The sequence below is a fragment of the Asterias amurensis genome, chromosome 10 (assembly GCF_032118995.1).
Source record: "Asterias amurensis chromosome 10, ASM3211899v1".
NCBI classification, from domain to species: Eukaryota; Metazoa; Echinodermata; class Asteroidea; order Forcipulatida; family Asteriidae; genus Asterias; species Asterias amurensis.
Genome location: NC_092657.1, coordinates 1,872,574 through 1,896,873, shown reverse-complemented (window position 1 = coordinate 1,896,873; position 24,300 = coordinate 1,872,574). Strand labels below are relative to the sequence as shown.

At 43.2% G+C, this 24,300-nt stretch overlaps 1 protein-coding gene across 4 annotated transcripts in view; it reads left to right on the top strand.

Annotated features, from left to right (window-relative positions):
• The window catches only part of LOC139942821 (dynamin-binding protein-like), a 66,117-nt gene that overhangs the window by 14,096 nt on the left and 27,721 nt on the right, over positions 1-24,300 (top strand). For 3 of the 4 annotated variants that reach the window (XM_071939600.1, XM_071939601.1, XM_071939598.1), the window contains exons 2-8: positions 13,740-14,036; positions 14,273-14,398; positions 15,331-17,670; positions 19,023-19,214; positions 19,343-19,579; positions 20,299-20,381; positions 20,856-20,997. In XM_071939600.1, coding sequence (XP_071795701.1) covers positions 13,745-14,036; positions 14,273-14,398; positions 15,331-17,670; positions 19,023-19,214; positions 19,343-19,579; positions 20,299-20,381; positions 20,856-20,997 — 3,412 coding nt within the window. In that variant the 5' untranslated portion in view covers positions 13,740-13,744. The remainder of the gene's footprint in view (positions 1-13,739; positions 14,037-14,272; positions 14,399-15,330; positions 17,671-19,022; positions 19,215-19,342; positions 19,580-20,298; positions 20,382-20,855; positions 20,998-24,300) is intronic. The other variant, XM_071939599.1, reaches the window with a different exon arrangement.

The window sequence follows — 24,300 nt, the reverse complement described above, 5'->3', positions numbered from 1 at the left end:
GCAGGTCTTGGGACTTGTGGGAATTTTTATTTTTTTAAATGTCGTTTCTAAAGTGCTTCACATTTTTTGTGTTAAAAAAAATTGTGGTACACTGCACCTCAATATTGATTTTACATTTTAAAGCAGGCCTGGAATTTCATCTTAGAGAGGGCAAGGCTGTTTCATTTTGAAAAGGGCACTTCCCTGTCAAGTCTATGGGAAAGTTTTAAAGGGGCACCAAGGCCAGGACAATGGAGGCTATGACCTTTGTGGCATGACATTTTGACCTTACCAAAAGATGCAGTTCTCTCTGGTGCACCCGTTAACAGGCTGAATTTTCTGGACCCTCGCACAACGCTTAATGAGAGTTTTTCAAAGAGCACATATAAGAGTCTAGTAACGAGATTTGATTCAAAAAAAGAACCGTAGCATTGTAAACGTGAATGGAAGAAAGTTTCTATACTATTTTGTACCTGTCACTTCTTTAAATAATGATGATCGGAAAGACCAAGAGGCTAGTGTTATAAAAAAAAAGAGTATTTCCCAATCAGTGAGAGTGAGGGTTCGAGTCCTGGTTGTGGGACCAGGGGTCAATTTCACAAAGGTAGTCCTAACTTAGGACTAGTCCTAAGCAATGTTAAGAGATAGGACTGGTCCTAAGTTAGGACCAGTAACTCATCCTAACTTAGGACTTGTCCTATCTCTTAGCATTGCCTAGGAATAGTCCTAAGTTAGGACTACCTTTGTGAAATCCACCCCTGTCTCCTTTAGATACTCAATATATTTCTACCAAAACCTGCTCCATAGGTTTCTTACCAAGGGTTTTTATTGGCATTAATTTTAACACTGGTTACCAAACAGGGACCAATTCCCTTTAAAGGAAAGCATTGTTTACATATAAACCTATCACTATCTGTTACCCTTGTGATACATTGTGTATAATCTACCTGCTAACCAAGAGTGGTTACCAACTGTGGACCTTCCCTTTAAAGGAACACGTTGCCTTGGATCGGTCGAGTTGGTCTTTGAAAAGCGTTTGTAACCGTCTGTTATAAAATGCACATAAGTAGAAAGATGTTGTAAAAGTAGAATACAATGATCCACACAAACATGCCTCGAAATTGCACGGTTGTCCTTTTACCTCGTCGACTAACACGGTCGGCCATTTATGGGAGTCAAATTTTTGACTCCCATAAATGGCCGACTGTGTTAGTTCGCACAGTAAAGGGAAAAACACGCAATTTCGGGGCAAATTTGTGTGGATCATTGTATTCTACTTTTAAAACATCTTTCCAACCATGTATGCATTTTGAAAAAACCGGTTACAAACGCTTTTTATAGACCAACTCGTCCGATCCAAGGCAACGTGTTCCTTTAAGAGTGATTGCCCAACTACATTTACAAGTACCTTCCCTTTAAAGGAAAGCGATGTTTACATAAATCCGCCACTATCGGATACTCTTGAAGCATGATCCGTCTCCCTGATAATATGAAGCTGGTTAATCAAGCATGGTCCATTAGTGAAGCCAGGCTTCAAATCACCGCATCTATTATATGCCATTGAACCTAAACACATGCTAAATGAAAACATGGATTGGAGCACTCTTCAACCAATATCATAGAGCTGCTTAAAAGACACTGGACATGTTTGGTAATTACTACAAATATTAGCATTTAAACAAATTACTTGGTAACAGGCTCGAGGGAACAGTGAAGAATTGTTTTCTTATTGACTATTACAATAAATAATGTTTGAATATGACAACATAGCTTTGAAAAGAGGAATAATCATATTAATTTTGGTTTTTACCCATACACCGATGGGTGTTAGCACTGTATACTCGGTACTTTTCTCGAGTCCTGTGAAAAAATATCACAGGCATGTTACTCAGGTGGGATTCGAACCCACGACCCTTGCAATTCTAGAGCAGTGTCTTACCAACTAGACTACCGAGGTTGCCCGGCAGCTAGAGGCAGATCGAATCATTTGTTTTGGCAGCGGGAATAATCATATTACCAAGGTATAACAAAACAATTGCCATGGACCCCGTCACAGCATGCAACAATTGTATAATGTACAGCAGCCTTGGATAAATGCATTTTAAGGAACATTTCACTTCAAAGAATTGCTGTTATGGAAAAGCAAACGCTTTTTATCCAACAAATTTGAATAAGAATCGATGCCACATAAACACTTCTAAGATTGCGTATTTCTTAGCGATTATTCTTCCTTTGTTGACATACAGTATTCGCTACGGATTGTTGGTTATATCTCAATTTCATTGTATAAAACTACATTTTATATTGGAATAAAACAATCAAACAATAAAAAAAAAAGGGTATACTTTGCTTTAAATTTTTGGACTTTTGAGAGGAGAAACAAGACTTTCTCTTAATTTGGCCTTTTGGAGTCAATACATTGGTTCAGATGGGTGAGTCACTAGGGTATTGATGGAGTGATGACCGATAGGGGCAGATCATCAGATCAGGGGGATTAGCAAGAACAGGCTCCTCATACTTTCCCCGTGGGTGGGGAAAGGATTAACATTTTAAAACCAATAATAAATTGGGTTGGTTTGAGCTGCAGACTAGTCTTGGTTCCAAGACCATTGGTGTTGCGGGGTCACACACAACCAACGTTCCGATCTACGTACGCACGGCAAAAACTGTACACGTGTAATGAACAAACGTTCTTTTTCTCTGTATATCTGTATCTCACCATGGTCTCCCCCCAGATATCAGAGAAAAAGAGCGTCCGCTAACGTTCGTTCATTACACGTGCACAGTTTTTGCCGTGCGTTGGAACGTTGGTTGTGTGTGACCGCGCAACACCAATGGTCTTGGAACCAAGACTAGCTGCAGACTGTCTCTGGGCCAAGTTTCATAGAGCTGCTTAACGGCCGATCTTGTGCTAACTGCCCGAGTTTCTATGTCATAGTGCTGCTAATGGACCCTTCCCATGAAATATGCTAATTACATTCACGCATGCGTACAGACCCTGTTGGTTGGCAAACGCCATAGAGTTGTGCACTAAGCAAACGCGCAATCGCGTCTGTGTCACAAAACAGCGTGATGTTCCCTCATTTTGCCAACCAAAACGTTAGTGCGCACGCGCAATGTGCAATTTACATATTTCATGGGAAGGGTCTATTGTGAGCTTGCTACCCTCCAGTGCCTTTTAAAATGAAAATGAATGACGTACACAAAACAATGGAAATCCAAAGCTTGCCTCCAAGTTTTCTTGCTAACTTGTGAAATCAACTGCCAGCGTGGGGCACATTGCCACCTATATACATTCAGGCGAGGAATTTCACGACGGAGGCCACGGAGGCCACGGCATCTGTTGCCCTTGTCTTGGCCTTAGTGCCCTTTCATAAATTCCCATAGACTTTAAGATTTTCCAATGGAATTGCCCTTTTCAAAATGAAAATGGCCTTGCCCTCTCACAGATGAAATTCCAGGCCTGTACATTATTGTACATGTACATGCCTTGAATTTCGTTCTTGAAGGGGCACAGCAATTTTCCTGTGATAAGGGGCACTTCTGAAAAAAAATTGTATTTAAACTTTGAGACAAGGGCAACACGATTTGTACAATATTATTTAATTTTTTATTGCATTCCTTTTTATAAAGCTCTTTTGGTCTTGTTTGTGTTGCAGAGTTTTTGTAAAATGTAATTTTATTCCCCTTTTTGCTTGTGAATTTTATATAATAATTTTTGTATAAATTGTTGTTCTCTTAATGATGTCCTTTTAATCTTTTTAAAATATTGTATCATAGTTGCAATTCAGTTTTTATGCTGTGATGGCTATTGTCAATAAACCTTTTATCTATCTATCTATCCATCTACACATCAAAAGCACAGGGCAGCTTGGCAATTTGTGTTATTTCAAGGCCTGGAATAACTCCTTGGGCTGAAATGTGGTTACCCCCTCCAAAGTACAACCTGTAGGCCTGGTATCATCCACTAATAGCATGACTGCTGGTAGCGCAGAATGCACTACCTTCCCAACTTTCTATGAAGCAATTATGGTTTATAAGTGCCTTGCTCCCCAATTTCTAGAAATATCTGATTTTGGCGTGCCAGTGTAGTCACTTTAACAGTTCTGGATAAAATCACTCTCTGATTGTATTATACACACATGTACTCGGGGAATTCCAACTGGCGATCTTAAATTCCATTCACACAAAGTCTCCACATTCCCCTGTCACATTTAAAAGCTTCTAAAATACTTTTAAAATCGTTCCCACTGCATCAAGAAACCCCCTCACCAAGATTCTAAACTCTTTCCTGTTCATTGTATTTACTATACTCCTCGCAAACCCTCAGTTCTCGAGTCTACTGTACTACTTGCGAACCCTCAGTTCCCGAGTCTAATACACTCTGTCAATTAGAATTTACTTTGAATTGGAAGTGACAACTCTAAACCAATTTATTGTTACTGTTCCACACGGATGTAAATTGAGATATTCTAAGTAGTTTATCAGAGTTGACTCGAAGCAGGCAACATTAGAAACATCTGTGATGTTCACTGTGTGGTTGAGAACGGTCCTGTAGCGGTTAAAACTGCTGTGTGCCAGTGGCTACATGTTCACTAAAGAAATATTTTGTTACAATTTTTTTGTTCGGGGTTGGGAGATGGATCGGGACTCTGACAGGCTGTTCGTGTAGCTAAAGGCATTTCTGTCAACTCCGGGTTGTCAGTGTTTTAACAGGTCTACTTTTAAAGGCAGTGGACATTATTGGTACATGTAGTTAATCAAAACAATTATTAGCGTAAAACCTTATTTGGTAACAAGTAATGGGGAGCTGTTGATAGGTGTGGGCTACAATATTTTTTCAAGAGGCCGTTACCACCTACTCCTAGGGCTGAAACAGGGTTATCCCTTTTACAGTCCATACGGATGTAGGCTTGGGTATCATCAGCCCGGAGCCTGGCCGGTAGAGCAGAAGGCACTACCTCCCCAATTTTACGTACATATAGCAAGTGTCACGACTGGGATTCTAATCCACACTCTGCTGATCAAACTGAATCCGTTGCTTTTAACCGCTCGGCCATGACACGCATTGCTGCCCTTGGAATGCTCAGTAGAAACTTACATCTTCCTAATGCAGTAAGATGCCCTTTACCAAGGAGCAAAACGTCTTGGTGCCCGTTCCCTTACAAAAACGAAGCAGTACATTGTACATGTACATGTAGGCCTGCCGATGATTTCACCAAACTTCTAAGGATGAATCGAAACATACATTACAGGCCTGCACCAGCGTCTGTCTTTAGGGACCAGTCTATTTCATACGAGCTGCCTACGCACTGTCATTTTTTACCTTGTGTGGGAGGACTGATTGCATGTCGACATGAAACACAGTCTGCTAACCAGGGCCTGGATAGTGTACTCGATACCAAAGTTAATCAACTTGTTTTTCAGAATTGTAGACTTCCATCAGGGAGAAAAGTTATTGAACCATCCTACGTATTTTTGATATTTTTTATTAAATTCTAAGCATCCAAGGATTTAAAGGCAGTGGACACTATTGGTAATTACTCAAAAAAGTGATTAGCATAAAACCTTATTTGGTAACGAGTAATGAGGAGCTGTTGATAGTATAAAACATTGTGAGAAACGGCTCCCTCTGAAGTAAAGTAGTTTTCGAGAAAGAAAGTAATTTTCCACGAATTTGATGTCGAGACCTCAGAAACAGATTTTGGGGTCACAAAATCAAGCATGAATAAATGAAAATTTTTTTTTTTTCCTTTCAATTTAAAAATGAGAACTCAAAAGGATTTCATTTTTCCTTTTCAGATAAGATACTGAATTTGTAAAATGTGTGTAATTTTGACCAATGCTGCAATGTATCATATAATTTTTTTTCTTACGTTACATAAAAAACATTAGGAATCGATGAACATGCTCTTGCATTGCAGCGCCATGTCCATCTGAATACACCGCGTGTCATGTTTTGCTTTCTTAATCATGCCTCAAACCGAAGCTCTCTCTCTCTATCTATTGACAAGTGGAAAAGGCATTTTTAATTTGGATTCACGGCATCTTTTCTTACTGCCATGCCGGTCTGTATTGATTTACTCAATGTACCGGTAATTTAATTACATTCATTTACTGTACATAGCTACTGGAGCTCGCTGTGGTTGGTGGCTGCTGGGGGTAATTCATCAGCTGCGGGGGTGGAGGAGGGGGGGGGGAACAACCATGTGATGTGGAGGGGGTACCCTGTGTTAGGAGAGGGGTACATTCATTTACTGTACATAGCTACTGGAGCTCACTGTGTTTGGTGGCTGCTGGGGGTAATTCATCAGCTGCGGGGGTGGAGGGGGATGGGGTGATGGAGAGAGGGGGAGGGGGGACAACCATGTGATGTGGAGGGGATCTACTCTGTATTAGGGTGGGGGGTGGGGGAGGGAATAATTATTCATGTACTGTGTATGGCTGCTGGAGCTTGCTGTGGCTGGTGGCTGCTTGGGGTAATTCATCATACATGTACATCTGCGGGGGTGGAGGAGGGGGGGGGAACAACCATGTGATGTGGAGGGGGTACCCTGTGTTAGGAGGGGGGTACATTCATTTACTGTACATAGCTACTGGAACTCGCTGTGGTTGGTGGCTGCTGGGGGTAATTCATCAGCTGCGGGGGTGGAGGAGGGGGGGGGGACAACCATGTGATGTGGAGGGGTACCCTGTAGTGGGGGGTGGGGGGTACATTCATTTACTGTGGCTACTGGAGCTCGCTGTGGTTGGTGGCTGCTGGGGGTAATTCATCAGCTGCGGGGGTGGAGGAGGGGGGGGGGACAACCATGTGATGTGGAGGGGTACCCTGTAGTGGGGGGTGGGGGGTACATTCATTTACTGTGGCTACTGGAGCTCGCTGTGGTTGGTGGCTGCTGGGGGTAATTCATCAGCTGCGGGGGTGGAGGAGGGGGGGGGGGGGAACAACCATGTGATGTGGAGGGGGTACCCTGTGTTAGGAGGGGGGTACATTCATTTACTGTACATAGCTACTGGAACTCGCTGTGGTTGGTGGCTGCTGGGGGTAATTCATCAGCTGCGGGGGTGGAGGAGGGGGGGGGAACAACCATGTGATGTGGAGGGGGTACCCAGTAGTGGGGGAGGGGGGTACATTCATTTACAGTACATGGCTGCTGGAGCTCGCTGTGGTTGGTGGCTGCTGGGGGTAATTCATCAGCTGCGGGGGTGGAGGGGAATGGGGTGATGGAGAGAGGGGGAGGGGGGACAACCATGTGATGTGGAGGGGATCTACTCTGTATTGGGGGGGGTGGGGGAGGGGGTAATTATTTATGTACTGTGTATGGCTACTGGAGCTTGCTGTGGCTGGTGGCTACTGGGGGTAATTTATCAGCTGCGGGGGTGGAGGAGGGGGGGGGGGAACAACCATGTGATGTGGAGGGGTACCCTGTAGTGGGGGGTGGGGGGTACATTCATTTACTGTGGCTACTGGAGCTCGCTGTGGTTGGTGGCTGCTGGGGGTAATTCATCATCTGTGGTGTGGGTGGAGGAGGGGGGCGGGGTGGGGTTGTGGAGGGAGGAGGGGCACAACCATGTGATGTGGAGGGGATACCCTTTAGTGGGGGGTGGGGGGTACATTCATTTACTGTGGCTACTGGAGCTCGCTGTGGTTGGTGGCTGCTGGGGGTAATTCATCAGCTGCGGGGGTGGAGGAGGGGGGGGGGAACAACCATGTGATGTGGAGGGGGTACCCTGTGTTAGGAGGGGGGTACATTCATTTACTGTACATAGCTACTGGAACTCGCTGTGGTTGGTGGCTGCTGGGGGTAATTCATCAGCTGCGGGGGTGGAGGAGGGGGGGGGGGGAACAACCATGTGATGTGGAGGGGGTACCCAGTAGTGGGGGAGGGGGGTACATTCATTTACAGTACATGGCTGCTGGAGCTCGCTGTGGTTGGTGGCTGCTGGGGGTAATTCATCAGCTGCGGGGGTGGAGGGGGATGGGGTGATGGAGAGAGGGGGAGGGGGGGACAACCATGTGATGTGGAGGGGATCTACTCTGTATTGGGGGGGGGGGTGGGGGAGGGGGTAATTATTCATGTACTGTGTATGGCTACTGGAGCTTGCTGTGGCTGGTGGCTACTGGGGGTAATTCATCAGCTGCGGGGGTGGAGGAGGGGGGGGGGAACAACCATGTGATGTGGAGGGGTACCCTGTAGTGGGGGGTGGGGGGTACATTCATTTACTGTGGCTACTGGAGCTCGCTGTGGTTGGTGGCTGCTGGGGGTAATTCATCATCTGTGGTGTGGGTGGAGGAGGGGGGCGGGGTGGGGTTGTGGAGGGAGGAGGGGCACAACCATGTGATGTGGAGGGGATACCCTTTAGTGGGGGGTGGGGGTACATGTACATTCATTTACTGTCATGGCTACTGGAGCTCACTGTGCTGTGGTAATTCATGATCTGTGGTGGGGGTGGAGGGGGGATGGGGTTGTGGAGGGAGGAGGGGCACAACCATGTGATGTGGAGGGGGTACCCTGTGTTAGGAGGGGGGTACATTCATTTATTGTACATGACATGGCTGCTGGAGCTCGCTGTGGTTGGTGGCTGCTGGGGGTAATTCATCAGCTGCGGGGGTGGAGGAGGGGGGGGGGACAACCATGTGATGTGGAGGGGTACCCTGTAGTGGGGGGTGGGGGGTACATTCATTTACTGTGGCTACTGGAGCTCGCTGTGGTTGGTGGCTGCTGGGGGTAATTCATCAGCTGCGGGGGTGGAGGAGGGGGGGGGACAACCATGTGATGTGGAGGGGTACCCTGTAGTGGGGGGTGGGGGGTACATTCATTTACTGTGGCTACTGGAGCTCGCTGTGGTTGGTGGCTGCTGGGGGTAATTCATCAGCTGCGGGGGTGGAGGGGGGTTGAGGAGGGGGTACTGTATCATCAGCTGTGTATGATGATTTGTACAATTGTGGTTTTTTTTGTGCTATAGATTTGTGTTGTGAGATAATAATGAAAGAAAAAACACCCTTAAAACACAAAGTTGTGTGTTTTCAGATACTTGATTTCGGGATCTCAAAATGTAATTTTGAGGTTTTAAAATCAAATTCGTGGAAAATTACTTCTTTCTCAAAAACTATGTTACTTCAGAGGAAGCTGTTTCTCACAGTGTTTTATACTACATGTATCAACAGCTCCCCATTACTCGTAACCAAGTAAGGTTTGATGCTAATAATTATTTTGAGTAATTACCAAAAGTGTCCACTGCCTCTAAGGTACATGTACGAAGTGAATATGAAATCTACAACACATTACCATACAATCCATAATGTACAATGCACCTTTGTGACCACTGACCCAAATAACATGTGGGAAGTCACCTTTGAACATGTGTACATGCAGGCACTGCAGACTGGAACTTTCACTTGAAGAAAAAAAAACGGAATGTTTTTGTGTCTAGCAATGGCGTGGCATGACATTAACAGAGTGGCACTGCTAGGCTTTAAAGGCAGTGGACACTATTGGTAATTACTCAAAATAATTATAAGCATAAAAACTCACTTGGTAACGAGTAATAGGGAGAGGTTGATACTAAAAAACATTGTGAGAGACGGCTCCCTCTGAAGTGATGTAGTTTTCGAGAAAGAAGTAATTTTCCACGAATTTGATTTTGAGACCTCAGATTTAGAATTTGAGGTCTCAAAATCAAGCATCTGAAAGCACACAACCGTGTTTGACATGAGTGTTTTTTCTTTCGTTATTATCTCGCAACTCCGACGACCAATCAAGCTCAAATTTGCACAGGATTGTTATTTTATGCATATGTTGAGATACACCGAGTGAGAAGACTGGTCTTTTACAATAACCAACAGTGAGAAGACTGGTCTTTTACAATAACCAACAGTGAGAAGACTGGTCTTTTACAATAACCAACAGTGAGAAGACTGGTCTTTTACAATCAGATTCGCAGAATGGAGTGGTGATAAAAACCTATATTGCACGGCTAATATCACTACCATGCGTCTTGTGTGTTCTATGTCACGCGCCAAGTTTGCTTGAAGATAAATACGTTATCACATGCGCGCTCGTGGAAATACGGAAAATATAGCGCGTCTGCGTCCCCATATCCAACTCGGCCTTCGGCCTCGTTGGATGTGGGACGCAGAAGCGCTATATTTTTCCGTATTCCACTCGCGCTTGTGTGATAACTTATAGTGTCCAGTGCCTTTAATATTGAGTGGATTTGTGACACTAGAAGACTCTGTATACTCCGGGGGACTGTGCACAGGATACGGAATCCTCGTTGAATTACTGCATTGTACGATGTTAGAAAATTCAATTTATTGCACAATAGTGGACGAGACCTTTTGAAAAGGAATTTGTGTGCAGCACATGTCGTTTTATTCCTGCTCTTTTAAAATTCACAATACATACATGTACCTATAGTACGTGTTCAATATAATACTGTACATTTCAACTTTGCAGAATGAATTCATGTGTACATGTATACACATGTAGCTTTTCCGCAACATGCGAAAGGTCCATTATTATTATTATTTTTTTAGTTTTATTTTTCTCCACAAAGTCAATAAATTCACGTTTTTGTTGGTTATCCACAACCATGCAAAAGGGCACATTAATATTGTTATTATTTTAAATTATTATCATTTTGTTTGTCTCCACAAATTCAACAGAATTACACACAAAAGAGAAACATCAAAATCTAAATTGGACACGGTTCTCCGATTTTTGGAGGAAAAGGCTTCACTGTGGAGGAAAATGTAAATTTTTATACAAAATCAAAAAGCCATTGGAAATAAAAAATATACAAAAATTCTAGACTCAAGATTACAGAGGATGGCTTCCTTGTTTAGGCTTTACAATCTGCGGAATTCAAACTGACTTGCCATCCCTCGTTGCCGAACCGAATGTTCATTCTGGAACATGGTTTTATCTTACAGGATTTTTTGTGTGAAATTTGTGCATACTGGTCAAAACGCTAAGAGAACCCTGATTTCTTACTGCACTTCATCCTACGCATTTAATTTCAATTCATTATAATTTCCCCACTATACATTTTCCCCCATGTCCTTTTGGCGGTCGCGCCGGCGTCGTCGGCTGAAATACCAAGCCTGCCAAAGTAGACACTTCAATTTAATCATAAGCCACTAATCGCAGTCTTTCTCATTTACCTAATGAACTTACAGTGTGTACCTCACCTCAAATCCCTCGACTGCAAAATGGATCGCTATGCATCCTTAGTGTTTACTCAGCGAGGCCATGCTAATTAAAACACACGTTTCTTGTACAATATGCATTGTTAAAAATTCAGATCAATAGATTTTTTTATTAAGATTTGTCTTGTCTGTACATAATGAGAAAATCCTCAATTGTTTCTTTGAAAAAGTAAAATTATCTTATGCCAAATTATTGATTGCAAACCAATTGCTACCCAAATTGGTTTTGTGCAAGCTTCATGAAGAGGCCATGCAAATTCAAATTTATGTTTTGTGTGTATACATAATGTAAGTTTACATTATTCCCTGTTTAATCTGGTCCCTTAAACAAATTTAGCCACAGAAGAGTTAGGCCTACTATGTTAAAATGTAGGAAAAGTTTTTTTTTTCAGGTTTCACAAAGAGTCGCTTTATGTCAGTGTGTCCGGATCACGTGAAAAGCGCACCCATTTCCTATGAACTAAAAATATGTAATTCCAGTTGGGTGTTCAAATATGTATAGGACATCTCACTTCTTAGATTTCATCAAGAGACACGTACATGTATCTTTTACTCATTACTATGGCAATATGCCAATATATTTAGACAATATTATTTTTTTCAAGACTGATGATGAGAAACTAAATTAAATTTTCCTGTGGCCTCAAGCATCATCCAATCCTGTATCTCTACAGAGTAGAGAGGGATCTCAGGAAAATACAGCCTCGAGGTTCATGAATATTCATTGATATAGAACTGGATCGGGGGGGGGGGGGGTGAGGGAGGACGAGAGGGTCTTAGTGTCAGTAGAGATTCAGAAAAGGAAAACACTGCGGAAAGACTGGCCGTGAATTTCAAGTGGCTGTGTAAATTTTGCTGGAATTACATTTACACAGTAGGAGATAATGGAGGACAACACATTCAAGTTATGGTCAGAAATGCTGTAGAGTAGAGGTTGAGTTGAAAGTAACACTGGACTGAAGGTACGAGGACAGCAATTTAAGCCTTGGGCTGGCCAGTAAACTCATAAGTGACTGGACAAGTCTGGTGGTCTTTTGTCTTTCAATTGAAAAATACATTGTAACCCTTCTGTGTCATATCTTTAAAGCCATTTGTCCCTTTTGGTATCAGTATTGTCCAAGGCCCACACTTCGTGTATCACATCTTACATGTATATATATAAAATAACAAACCTGTGAAGATTTAGGTTCAATCGGTCGTCGGAGTTGGGAGAAAATAATGGAAAAACCCACCCATGTACAGTGTATCCGCACGTTTCATGTTTTAAAATAAATCGATATATCGAGAATTGATATTGTTCTGTTTTCTAAAAAAGTAAAGCGTTTCATGGAATAATATTTCAAGAGAAGTGTTTCAACACTAGCTTCTGTAAACCCTGTAAGTTATTTGTAAATCTGTGATTTTTTTTTTTTTCTGTACCGAAAGGGTCCATTGGCTTTAAATACGTTTCAATTGTGTTGTAGTAGAAAGGACTACATGACAAAATTCATGCTATGTTCTCTTATCGTGCATGTTTTTAAAATGAGATAAAACAAGTTTTAAAATGATTTACATACATGTATAATATGAATATTCAATGATTTAGAACTGGATACTGGAGAAGGACGAGAGGGTCTTAATGCCAGTAAAGATTCAGAAAAGGAAAATACGGTGGAAAGAGATGAGATGTTTTCTTATCGTGCATGTTTTTAAAATGAGATAAAAAAAAGGTTTAAAATGACTAACATACAATATGAATATTCAATGATTTAGAAATGGATACTGGAGAAGGACGAGAGGGTCTTAGTGTCAGTAGAGATTCATAAAAGGAAAACACGGCGGGAAAGACTGGCCGTGAATTTCAAGTGGCTGTGTAAACTTGGCTGGAATTACCTGTTCACAGTATTAGACATTGGTATGATGGAGGACACTTACGTTATGATTAGATGAGACTAATGCATGCTTGTGTATGTACCTGTATTGGTGTATGATTCAAACAAGCTAAATGCAATTTGTCTGAAATATCAGCATGAAGAAACAAGCCAAAGCAGGCCAACAGGGTGACATTTTCGGGGGAAAAAGTTGTAAATTTAAATGCTAAAACATATCTTATTTTATATTGACAACATGTTCCTTCTTGACATACACAAAGAAGGGTTAAAATTATCTTTAAAAAAAATGTTCCTTTTTATGTATTTTCATTAAACATCTCGACATTAAACCCCTTTTTCTCAGTTTTGTAAACATTATTAGAGACACATTGCTGTTGTATAATAAACAGACAAATAAAAAATATGTTTGTTTCTTGGTGATATACACGTGATGTGATGCCATCAAGTAAAATGAGTCAATTGTAGACCCAGGTCATTAAAAAAAGAGAGAACATAATACTTACTGTTAAAACCCCATGCTGAGTGCACATGTACCACCTTTGGTTGAAAAGTTATAAAAGTAGAAACGCAAAGAGATGGGATGGACTCTGATCACAGCAGGGCAATGTGGAAAGACTATTTCAAAGAGCAAACTGTGCAAAAAGTAACATCTTGATTATTTTGTCTGTTTCCTCCAGGCCAGATGGAGCCAGGAGCAAAGGTCCGCGCCCTCTTCGATTTCATCGCTTCAGCCTCGGACGAGCTACCCCTCCATACTGGTGACATCATCACACTAAAACAGAAGGTGGACCATGATTGGCTGATCGGATCATGCAACAACCAATCAGGGACCTTCCCTGCAAACTTTGTTGAGTTGATCGTCGGGGAAGGTGGCGGCGCCACGGAGGCGAAGGGGAGATTTGCCAAAGGTCAGCAGGTCATTGCCATAGAAACATTCACAGCAAACGCAGATGGGGATCTGCCATTCCAGAAAGGTGAGATGGGATGATAATAAATTTATGATTTGTGATAGGACAGTTGGATTAATGAAGAGTTATTGGCTCATTGACTGTTCACATTAACATAAGCCTGGAAATAACATGCAGCATTTTCGGTAGTCATTTTGATGGGAAGTTTGCAAGGGATAGTGAATAATGACTTTTTATTCTACATAGATTTTAAATACGCCATTTGTTTTTCCAACTGAATGAATCTTTTGATTTATTCACAGGAGATGTCATTGAAGTTACAAAACAAATTGATGACAATTGGTTGGAAGGTAGACTTGGCAACTCTGCGGGAATATTTCCAGTTGCTTACATTACGGAACAGAAGAGTAAACGCATCAGTACCACAGGTGAGTTTAACCCTGCATCTGAACCCCTCCCCCCTCACAAACCGCTGACTCCTAACCCCTGAACCCTTAAAGGAACACGTTGCCTTGGCTCGGTCGAGTTGGACTTTGAAAAGCGTTTGTAATCGTTTGCTATAAAATACATATGGTTGGGAAAGATGGTTTAAAAGTAGAATACAATGATCCACACAAATATGCCTCGAAATTGCACGGTTTTCCTTTTACCTCGTCGACTAACACCGTCGGCCATTTATGGGAGTCAAATATTTGACTCCCATAAATGGCCATGGCCGACTGTGTTAGTTCTCAAAGCAAAAGGAAAACCAAGCAATTTCGAGGCAAATTTGTTTGGATCCTTGTTTTCTACTTTTAAAATGTCTTTCCAACCATGCATTTTATAACAAACGGTTACAAAAGCTTTTTATACTGCCAACTCGTTCGATCCAAGGCATTGGTCCCTTTAACTTATAACTCCTAACCCTTCATAATCCTTTCCCTAACCTTAATTCAAATCCCCTAACCCTCACCCCTCGCCCCTTACCCCTCCTAACCTCAACCTAACCCCTAACCACTTATCCATATTCTTTAACCCATAAACCTCACCCAAAACCCTGACCCCCTAAACTACATGTAACCCTTCACTTTCAAACTAACCCTCGCCCTAACCCTCAACCTACTTGGAACCACTAACCCCTTTTCTCTAACCCTACTTCTAATTCTTTCACCTGGCCTAAAACCCTGTCCTCTAATTTTCCCCGACCCCCTAACCCTCACCCTAGACCTTATCTTTAACCTGAGTGTACCCTTACCCTAACTCCTAACCCATTCCAGGTTATGTTGAGGTCTGATACCTAACATTGAAAATAGGCTTTAATGTCTTGCTTTATCAATCAATAAATTAAATACTTGTTATTTCTTCTTACACCTTTCTCAAGGTGAGACCCTTCAAGCACGAGCTCTAACAGACATCTCAGGACAACTCAAGGATGAGCTCAGCTTCAAGAAAAATGACATCATTACAATTATTGAGAAAATTGATGAAGACTGGTACCGAGGAACAATTGCCGGGAAGACGGGAGTCCTGCCAGCACTCTGCGTTGAGATGCTCAACTCCGGCGGACATTCGGAGGCGGGGTTGTCTGCGGCCACCGGGGAAAATAATATTGACTCCGGCAAGAGCCTCGGAAATACATTCCAAGGAGGGGTTAATGCTATCTCACCAGCCCCAGCAAGTTCGAAGATAGTCACAGACAGTTCCAGCATTGGGGAGACGCCATGGGCGAGGGCGCTGTTTCCGTTCGCCGCGGAGAATCCAGGTGAGATCAGCTTCATTGACGGTGACCGCATCACGCTCCTGAGGAAGATCGACGACAACTGGCTGGAAGGGGAAATCGGCGGGAGCTCGGGAATCTTCCCGAGTAACTACGTCCAGATTCAAGTCGACGTTCCCGAGGGGTATGTACCGCCACAAAAGAAACAGACGAACTCGCTGAGCTCTGCGCAGAAACCGCAGAGCTTACCCGTGCCCTCCGGTAGCGCTAATAATAACAACTTGAAAGCGGGCGGGTCAAAATGGAAGGGAAAACGTGGTAAGATTCTGTTTGATTTCAAGGCGGAGACGGATCAAGACCTCGGGGTGAAACAAGGCGAGGTCGTACAAATCATTGAGCAAGTTGACGGGGATTGGTTCGAGGCAAAGCATCCGTCCGGCAGGACTGGCTTTGTCCCTGTGAATTATATAAAAATCATGGAGAAGCCGAAAACTCCATCGTTTAAGAGACCTGCCCCACCACCACCCAAGCCGGCCCCATCTGATGCCCTCATGCAAAACGGGAGCTCGTCAACTTCCGCAACTGAGGATCTTCTTGATATATTTTCGTCGGCGCCAGCAAAACCTTCTTCCGGGAAGCCAGAACTGAAACCCAAACCGCCTTTACCACCCAAGACGACGAATGTCTCGTCGGACAAACCGAAAGCTCCGTCAGCAATTGACGACTTGCTCTGTTTTGACCCTCTCGGTGACACAACCGGCGATTCGTCACCACATATTCTCCCTGACGTACAGCCTCTCAAACCCCAAGTACCCCACCATGATCAGGTCGGGTTCAAGCTCGGCAGCGGGACATACAGGAAGATAAACTTATCTGGACAATTATCACCTCCAGAGGGCGCTTCCCCGATTCAGCCGACGACCGCCAATCCCTTCAGCAATACCAAACCTAGCAACTCCACAGCAGTGAATCAGAACAAATCCCTGATGGACATGAGTCCGATTGACAAACCAGAATCCTCAATTTTAGCACCACAGAGTGCACCTCTCTCCCCGCCACTTGTACCCCTGAGCCTGCCCCATGCCACGGGAGACTCCAAACCATCATTCCAGCGGAAGATGAGCTATGAGTCGCTGACAACTGCCAAGCCATTCAGCGTAATGACAGCAGCTCATATTCACAGTGTGAATCGACCTGGATCGTCAGGGTCCGTCGCTTCGCCAGCCTCACCAAAATCTCCGAAGGTGAAGTCGGATCTTTTGACGCTTTCACAAGTCAATCAAGACTTGGATCGAGCTCTTGCCGGAGAGGAAACCACAGAGTGTGGTCCCTCCACGGTACCAAAATTCAACCCTTTCTCGAGAACCGATTCAGAGGATGTCAAACCCTCAGAGACACTGCCACCTGTTCCGCCTCGCCAACCCTCACCGAATCCGTTCTCGGCCGAGAATCAATCCACCGCGATACCCACGCAGATAACGGCGCCTCCGCCCTTACCACCCCGTCAGCCCTCGCCGAATCCATTCAAAGCAGAGTCGCCTCCTCCGGCTTCGGCACCTCCCCCTCCAATCATCACTGCCTTACCTCAAACCATTCAGCACCTGACCCCGACCCCTGCCATCAAACCCCAGCTGCCACCCCCACCCTCAGATCAATCTCCTTCCCTCATACCATATTCTCGTCCACCCATGAACCTCATCCGCGACGACAGCATGGCGTCAGACTTCTCCGACGACTACCTAATGCAGAACATCAACTTCAGTATTCGACCGCCCTCCAGCTCTGATTACCAGGCACCTACCGCTTTCAAACTTCCTCCCCCACCTACCAAATCAAAACTGAAAAACCCTGCTGTGTTGGAGTCGCCGAAAGCGAAGAGGTTTAACACCAAAAGCGCTGTACCCAGACCGCGAGGCAGAAGTTCCGATGGAGAAGGAGGTTCTACCCCGCCGCTATACAGCCATCCTCAAGACTTTGAACTCCCACCGGGTCTAGATTCTCAAGGTAAATGTAGCTAGAAATATACTTTTGGAGTTGAATATGGATAATTATTGGATGCTTGTCAGCGTCATTTCAAATATAATCGTTTCCTGCCTATTTTTCCAAAAATTGTTGGTGTCTACATGGAGTCGCCTAATACAAACACACTTTCACAAATGCACGTTAACTATTTCTGCCATTTGGGGAATCCATTTCTTTATGTAATTATTTTTATAATGATGGTAGAAAGCTTCCCTTTAAATGTTAATTGCTGAGGTGCTGTAGTTTTTGAGAAATGAGTAAAACAATTTCACGAAAAATATTTTTCGTCTCAATGAGACACAAATAATTTAGTTTTGCATGTACAGCGGATTTACCCCGACTCTCCTGAAAACATTGCTCTGTTATTTTCACTTTTTTGTTCAAAAACTTGACGACTAATGAAGTTGTATGAAGCTAAGACTTCTACAGGTGATTTATATTCATCTTCATTCACAGTGAGTAGGGATTCGTTTCATAGTAAAAAACTTTCACAGGACTCGGGAAGGTACTGAGTAAACAGTGCTAACCCACATATGTGTATGGGTAAAAACCAAAATTAATATTCTCCCAATGCAAATTATCATCTCTTATATCGTTGTGGTACCCGCTGCCAAAACATAGGATTCGAACTGCCTCTAGCTACCGGGCAACCTCGGTAGTCTAGTTGGTAAGACACTGCTCTAGAATTCCAAGGGTCGTGGGTTCGAATCCCACCCGAGTAACGTGCCTGTGATGTTTTTTCACAGGACTCGGGAAGGTGCTGAGTATACAGTGCTAACACACATCGGTGTATGGGTAAAAACCAAAATTAATATAGTAAAAAACTTGATCAACAAAAGGTATCAAAACCCTTTAAGAGAAAATGCCATTTCATAGATACTTAATCATGGCCTTCTACATGTACATAGGCTTCCAGTTCACTCTTAAAAAGACACTGGACACTATTGGTAATTGTCAAAGACTAGTCTTCACAGTTGGTGTATCTCAACATATGCATTAAATAACAAACCTGTGAAAATTTGAGCTCAATCGGTCGTTGAAGTTGCGAGAAAGAAAAAAATACCCTTGTCACACCATAGTCACACGAAGTTGTGTGCTTTCGATTTCGAGACCTCAAATTCTAAGGTCTCGAAATCAAACTCGTGGAAAATTACTTATTTCTTGAAAACTACGTCACTTCAGAGGGAGCTGTTTCTCACAATGTTTTATACTATCAACCTCTCCCCATTACTCGTAACCAAGAAAGGTTTTATGCTAATAATTATTTTGAATAATTACCAATAGTGTCCACTACCTTTAATCTCCGCTTCCTTAATCTTTGGTTCTCTGAGCAGATCACGATCAATTCCAGCAAGATCTTCAAAGCTTCCAGGCCAGCGTCCAGCAGATGTTTGATCCGAGTAAATTCGGAGAGGATGATTTCACCGGGATGCCAGAGAGGGAGCCCCCACTGCCGCCAGACGCTACTGCCATCACGACGGACCAGAGCGCGTCTCTCTTAGACGGGGACTTTGATGTCTTCTTTGGTAAGTGTAAAACCAGTGCTCAGTTTCATATAGCACCCAAAATGCCTTATTTTATTGTTATCATTGCTATTTGTTGTATGTGTTTTCAATTTTATTAGCAACTTTTATTCTTTTTATTTCCCTTGAAGATTCGCCTCAACCCACCACTGAATTCGACTCGGCACCGGTTGAAGATATCCTCGGTCTTGGCATGGAGCCAAGCCCAGCCACAGAGTCAAAGGTCAAGCCAGTAAGACCACCTCCGGCTCGACCAAAGGAGCCGGCCGCAAAGAAGAAGATGCCGCCCCGTCCTGCGCCTCCTAAATTTGGACCGGGACCGAGATCAGCCGAAGACGATATTCTGGCAAAACTGAGACCTGAAGGAAGTAAGTTGAGGGAGCTGACAGAGATGTGATTTCTCCATTTGTGACCCCTTTTTTTGTTACCCCCTCTCCAAAAAAGTTTTTTTATTTAAACTGTTATACTTTCATTAAAACATGAGATAAAACCATAAAGAAAACCCCAAATTGCTGAAATATTTGTTCCAGATTTTCAGCGATGTCACAACAACGCGACTACATGTGTACCTTTTGAAATGAAATTTCAGATGTTAGTTGTATTGTATACATCTACATTTATATAGGATGAAAACAATCGAACGATTTAAAAAACCAAAGAACCCTTTGCCTTTAAAGGCAGTGGACACTTGTGGTAATTACTCAAAATAATTATTAGCATACAACCTTCGTTGGGGACGAGTAATTGGGAGAGGTTGATAGTATAAAACATTGTGAGAACCGGCTCCCTCTGAAGTGCCATAGCTTTCGAGAAAGAAGTAATTTTCCACGAATTTGATTTCGAGACCTCAGATTTAGAACTTGAGGTCTCGAAATCAACCATTTAAACGCACACAACTTCGTGTGACTAGGGTGTTTTTTCCTTTCATTATTATCTTGCAAGTTCGATGACCGATTGAGCTCAGATTTTCACAGGTCTGTTATTTTATGCGTATGTTGAGATACATCAAGTGTGAGGGCTAGTCTTTGACTATAACCAATAGTGTCCACTGCCTTTAATCACATGAATTTTGTTTTTGTTTTTGCAGATATAAGTCAGGAAGAATTAGAAGTACAGGAGACTGTGAATGCCTTAAAAGGAAGTATTGCGGAGCTGAAGGTGATCATTGCGGTAAGTTATACTGCCCTCTTGTGAAATTTCTGTTCTGTCCAGTTCCACGTTTTTATCGTGGGCTAAAATTTTTACCCGTCCGCACTGAATACTTGACTCCACTTTTTTCTTCCTACACTTCATGCGCACAGAGAAACAGACTGCCCATCATTAGTTGTGCTGTGATTTTGATATGTGAGTCTGGGACTAGACCCGGTCAATGGCAGAAATGTGTCCAAACATGGGGCTAAAAGCTAGTCCGAAAAACAGCTTTGGTGGCAGTTACAGCTGTCGTTAGACTCGATGCAAAGGGCAGTGTACATGTATGCTTCAATGCATGATGCCATGCTGATTAATCGTAGCTATTTTCAAAGCCTCTAACAGGTGCTGAGTTTGTCAAAGGTCGAGCTGTCTCAAGTTCAGCTGGTCAATAAAAGGACAAGCTTTTAATTGTAAAAGAAAAGCAACTGTTTCATGTTGTAATTTTGTTTACAGAAACAACGAGAAGAGAAGAAGGCCCTTGAGCAGGCGTTACAGCAAACTTCAGACAATACGGAAATGCAGGACATAGAACAGCAGTTGACTGATTGCATCGGGAATATTGAGAATTTGCAAACAGAAGTGCAGAGTCTGGAAGGTAAACATTTAAAAAAAAAACTTTGTGGTTTTGAATATTTTGTTGCAAAGAAGTTCAGCATAACTAAACAAAATCATAACATTGCTTTTAAAGCTACAAACTTTTGCTAACAAATTGTGGTTTTATGCACAAGTGGTCCAGTTCACCGCACCCAAGCTCTGGTGTTGTCAGCAGCAGAGTGTGGGATGCAAGACTTGGATGGGATTCAAACCCAAAACCCTGTGTATTGTAGACCTCTTGGTGTGTCTTGGTTGAACGGTCTGGTTCACTGGACCCTAGCTCTGGTGTTGTCAGCAGCAGAGTGTGGGTTCGAATCCTGGTCATGACACCTGTGCCCCTTGAGCAAGGCACTTGACCATAACTGCTTCATAAAAAGTTGGGAAGGTAGTGTAATCTGCTCTACCAGCCAGGCTCCTAGTGGATGTACCCATGCCTAGATCCTTATGGACTGTGAGGGGGGTAACCCTGTTTCAGCCCCAGGAGTAGGTGGCTCATAGTGGATGATACCCATGCCTACATCCTTACAGGCTGTGAAGGGGGTTACCCTGTTTCAGCCCCAGGAGTAGGTGGCTCCTAGTGGATGTACCCATGCCTAGATCCTTATGGACTGTGAAGGGGGTAACCCTGTTTCAGCCCCAGGAGTAGGTGGCTCATAGTGGATGATACCCATGCCTAGATCCTTATGGACTGTGAAGGGGGTAACCCTGTTTCAGCCCCAGGAGTAGGTGGCTCATAGTGGATGTACCCATGCCTAGATCCTTATGGACTGTGAAGGGGGTAACCCTGTTTCAGCCCCAGGAGTAGGTGGCTCATAGTGGATGATACCCATGCCTACATCCTTACAGACTGTGAAGGGGGTAATCCTGTTTCAGTCCCAGGAGTAGGTGGCTCCTAGTGGATGATACCCATGCCTAGATCCTTATAGACTGTGAAGGGGGTAATCCTGTTTCAGCCACAGGAGTAGGTGGTTACTAGCCCTAGTGAAAGTTGATTTGGGTTGCCGGCCCAAATCAGGTAATTTTTACCTTCCGGGCTTGTGATGTTAGACGATCTCTCAAATTATGTTTAAAACAAACTAGAGTTGCATGCCTAAGCAGCTTATGTAGAATGCTTCGAAAACTTTATCGGCAAAATTAATCATGGGTATTACAATTTTAAAGCTGAAAATTATACTTTGTGTTTCAAATATTTTATTCTAAGCTGTGACATAAACATTAACATTTTACAGCTAAATTATGCTTTGTGTCAAATATTTTTTTTCTGAGCTATAAACCGTTTTATTTTATTTATTATTTTGTCGTCTTCCAACTTTCAGTGGCAGTGGGAGGTAGGTTTGATGTGTCCACATTTGTGTTACAGATTATACCTTAACTTGATAATTGTTCCAACTTGAGATTGCCCAACTTAGTTCTTGCCACACTTGAGTAACATGCCAAATGCGGTGTACACAAGTTGGGTCATGCCCAATTGGTGCCAAACTTGAGCGTACACAAATTGGGTCCGGCCCAATTGATGCCAAACTTTAGTGAACACAAAATGGGCTACATGTAAGCCCAATTGATGCCATACTTGAGAGTGTACACAAATTTGATGCCAAACTTTAGTGAACACAAAATGGGCTTGGCCCAATTGATGCTAGACTTGAGTGTACACAAGTTGGGTCATGCCCAACTGTTGATCAACTTGCTTTTACACAATCTGGGTCATGCTCAAAAAGTGTTGGAACAGTTACTCAATTTGGGATTCAACACACGTACAGATTTGTACATTAGTTGTAGAAGTGTAGAACCCATTTGTACATGTAGCAAAAGGTATAAACCTTAAACAGTAATCCAAAGTATCCCAATAGAGGTATATGTACTTGTGTATACCCCAATTGAGGTAGTTACCAGTAGTATCCATGTGAGGCATTTACTACCCGCATTGAGAGAGTATACCCCCTTATGGTGAATTTGTATAGTAATGTGTTGGTATTACCCTTACACCGATGTGTGTTAGCACTGTATACTCAGTACTTTCCTAAATTCTGTGAAGAAATCACGGACATATAACTCGGGTGGGATTCGAAACCCACGACCGTTGCAAAAGACCGATCCAGTAGGCTCTGCCCACGGAGCACGTGTGAGCGAGAACACATGGGGCTCGCCAATGCCTTTCTGCACAACTCTGCCGCGCGCGCCAAGATATGCGCATGCATGTAGGACCTTATTTGTCGGACCTTTGTTGCATTGTGATTGGTCAATACGCAATGGGGCGGAGCTTAGTGGATCGGTCTATTCTAGAGCAATGTCTCACCAACTATAGTAATGTGGTGGAAATGAAGATACCGGTATGACCAATCGGACACGCTCCGGGCACACAAGTGTTGAGCACTGCGCGCAAGTGTTGAGCACTGTGCGCTATTTGCTGCGGTTTCTTCTATGCCTAGATTGTGCACAAACAGACATCGCAGTTCGCTCGGCCCCAGCGGCCAGTCTATCCAGGACCGCTGGGATGGGCTAATCGCCAGCACAGATTCTTGTTCAGGAAGTACGTCATGCGTACAGTACAGTGCATAGAAATATGGTGCAGTGTGAGTGTGATGCATGATGGGACTGCGCATTATTAAACCAATGACAGTGCATGTTACGTTTGCCCATCCCAGAGCAAAACACAGCAGTTGGTAATTTTCAATAGAGGGGCCCCCCCCCCCCCCATTTTGTTTCGTCGGATTGGTCTGTAGAATTTATTTATCAAATAATAAACCACAAGGGAAACTTACTGGGCAACTTAGTTCTTCAATGATTCTTTTAAATGGAGGGTACACTTTTGGTCATTACTCCAAAACTTAATGACTGTAAAAATGTACTTGGAAGAGATCACTGGAGAGCTGTTGATACAATCGAACATTGTTGGAAATGAAACCCTTTGAAGTAATGTAGTTTTGGAGAAAGGGATCCTTTTCTACCACAAATTTGAATCTGAGAAAGGCTTTAACCTGAAGACTTTCAGACATCTAAAAGCACACAATTCTGTGCAGCAAGGGTGTTTTTCTTTCATCTTTTCCTTGCAACTTTAATGTCAATTGAAGCCCAAGTTGTCACAGGTTTGTTATTTTATGCATATATGTTGAGATACACAAAGTGAGAATCCTGGGCCCAATTTCATAGAGCTGCTAAGCACAAAAATTTGCTTAGCATGAAACAAATTTCCATTTGTTGCATATTGCTTGTTACTGGTATTCAGCTTTTGTTAGCTTATCCTGAAAATCACGTGGAAATGATGTTGGTAAATCCTGTTATTGTCAAGGAAGAAATGTCATGC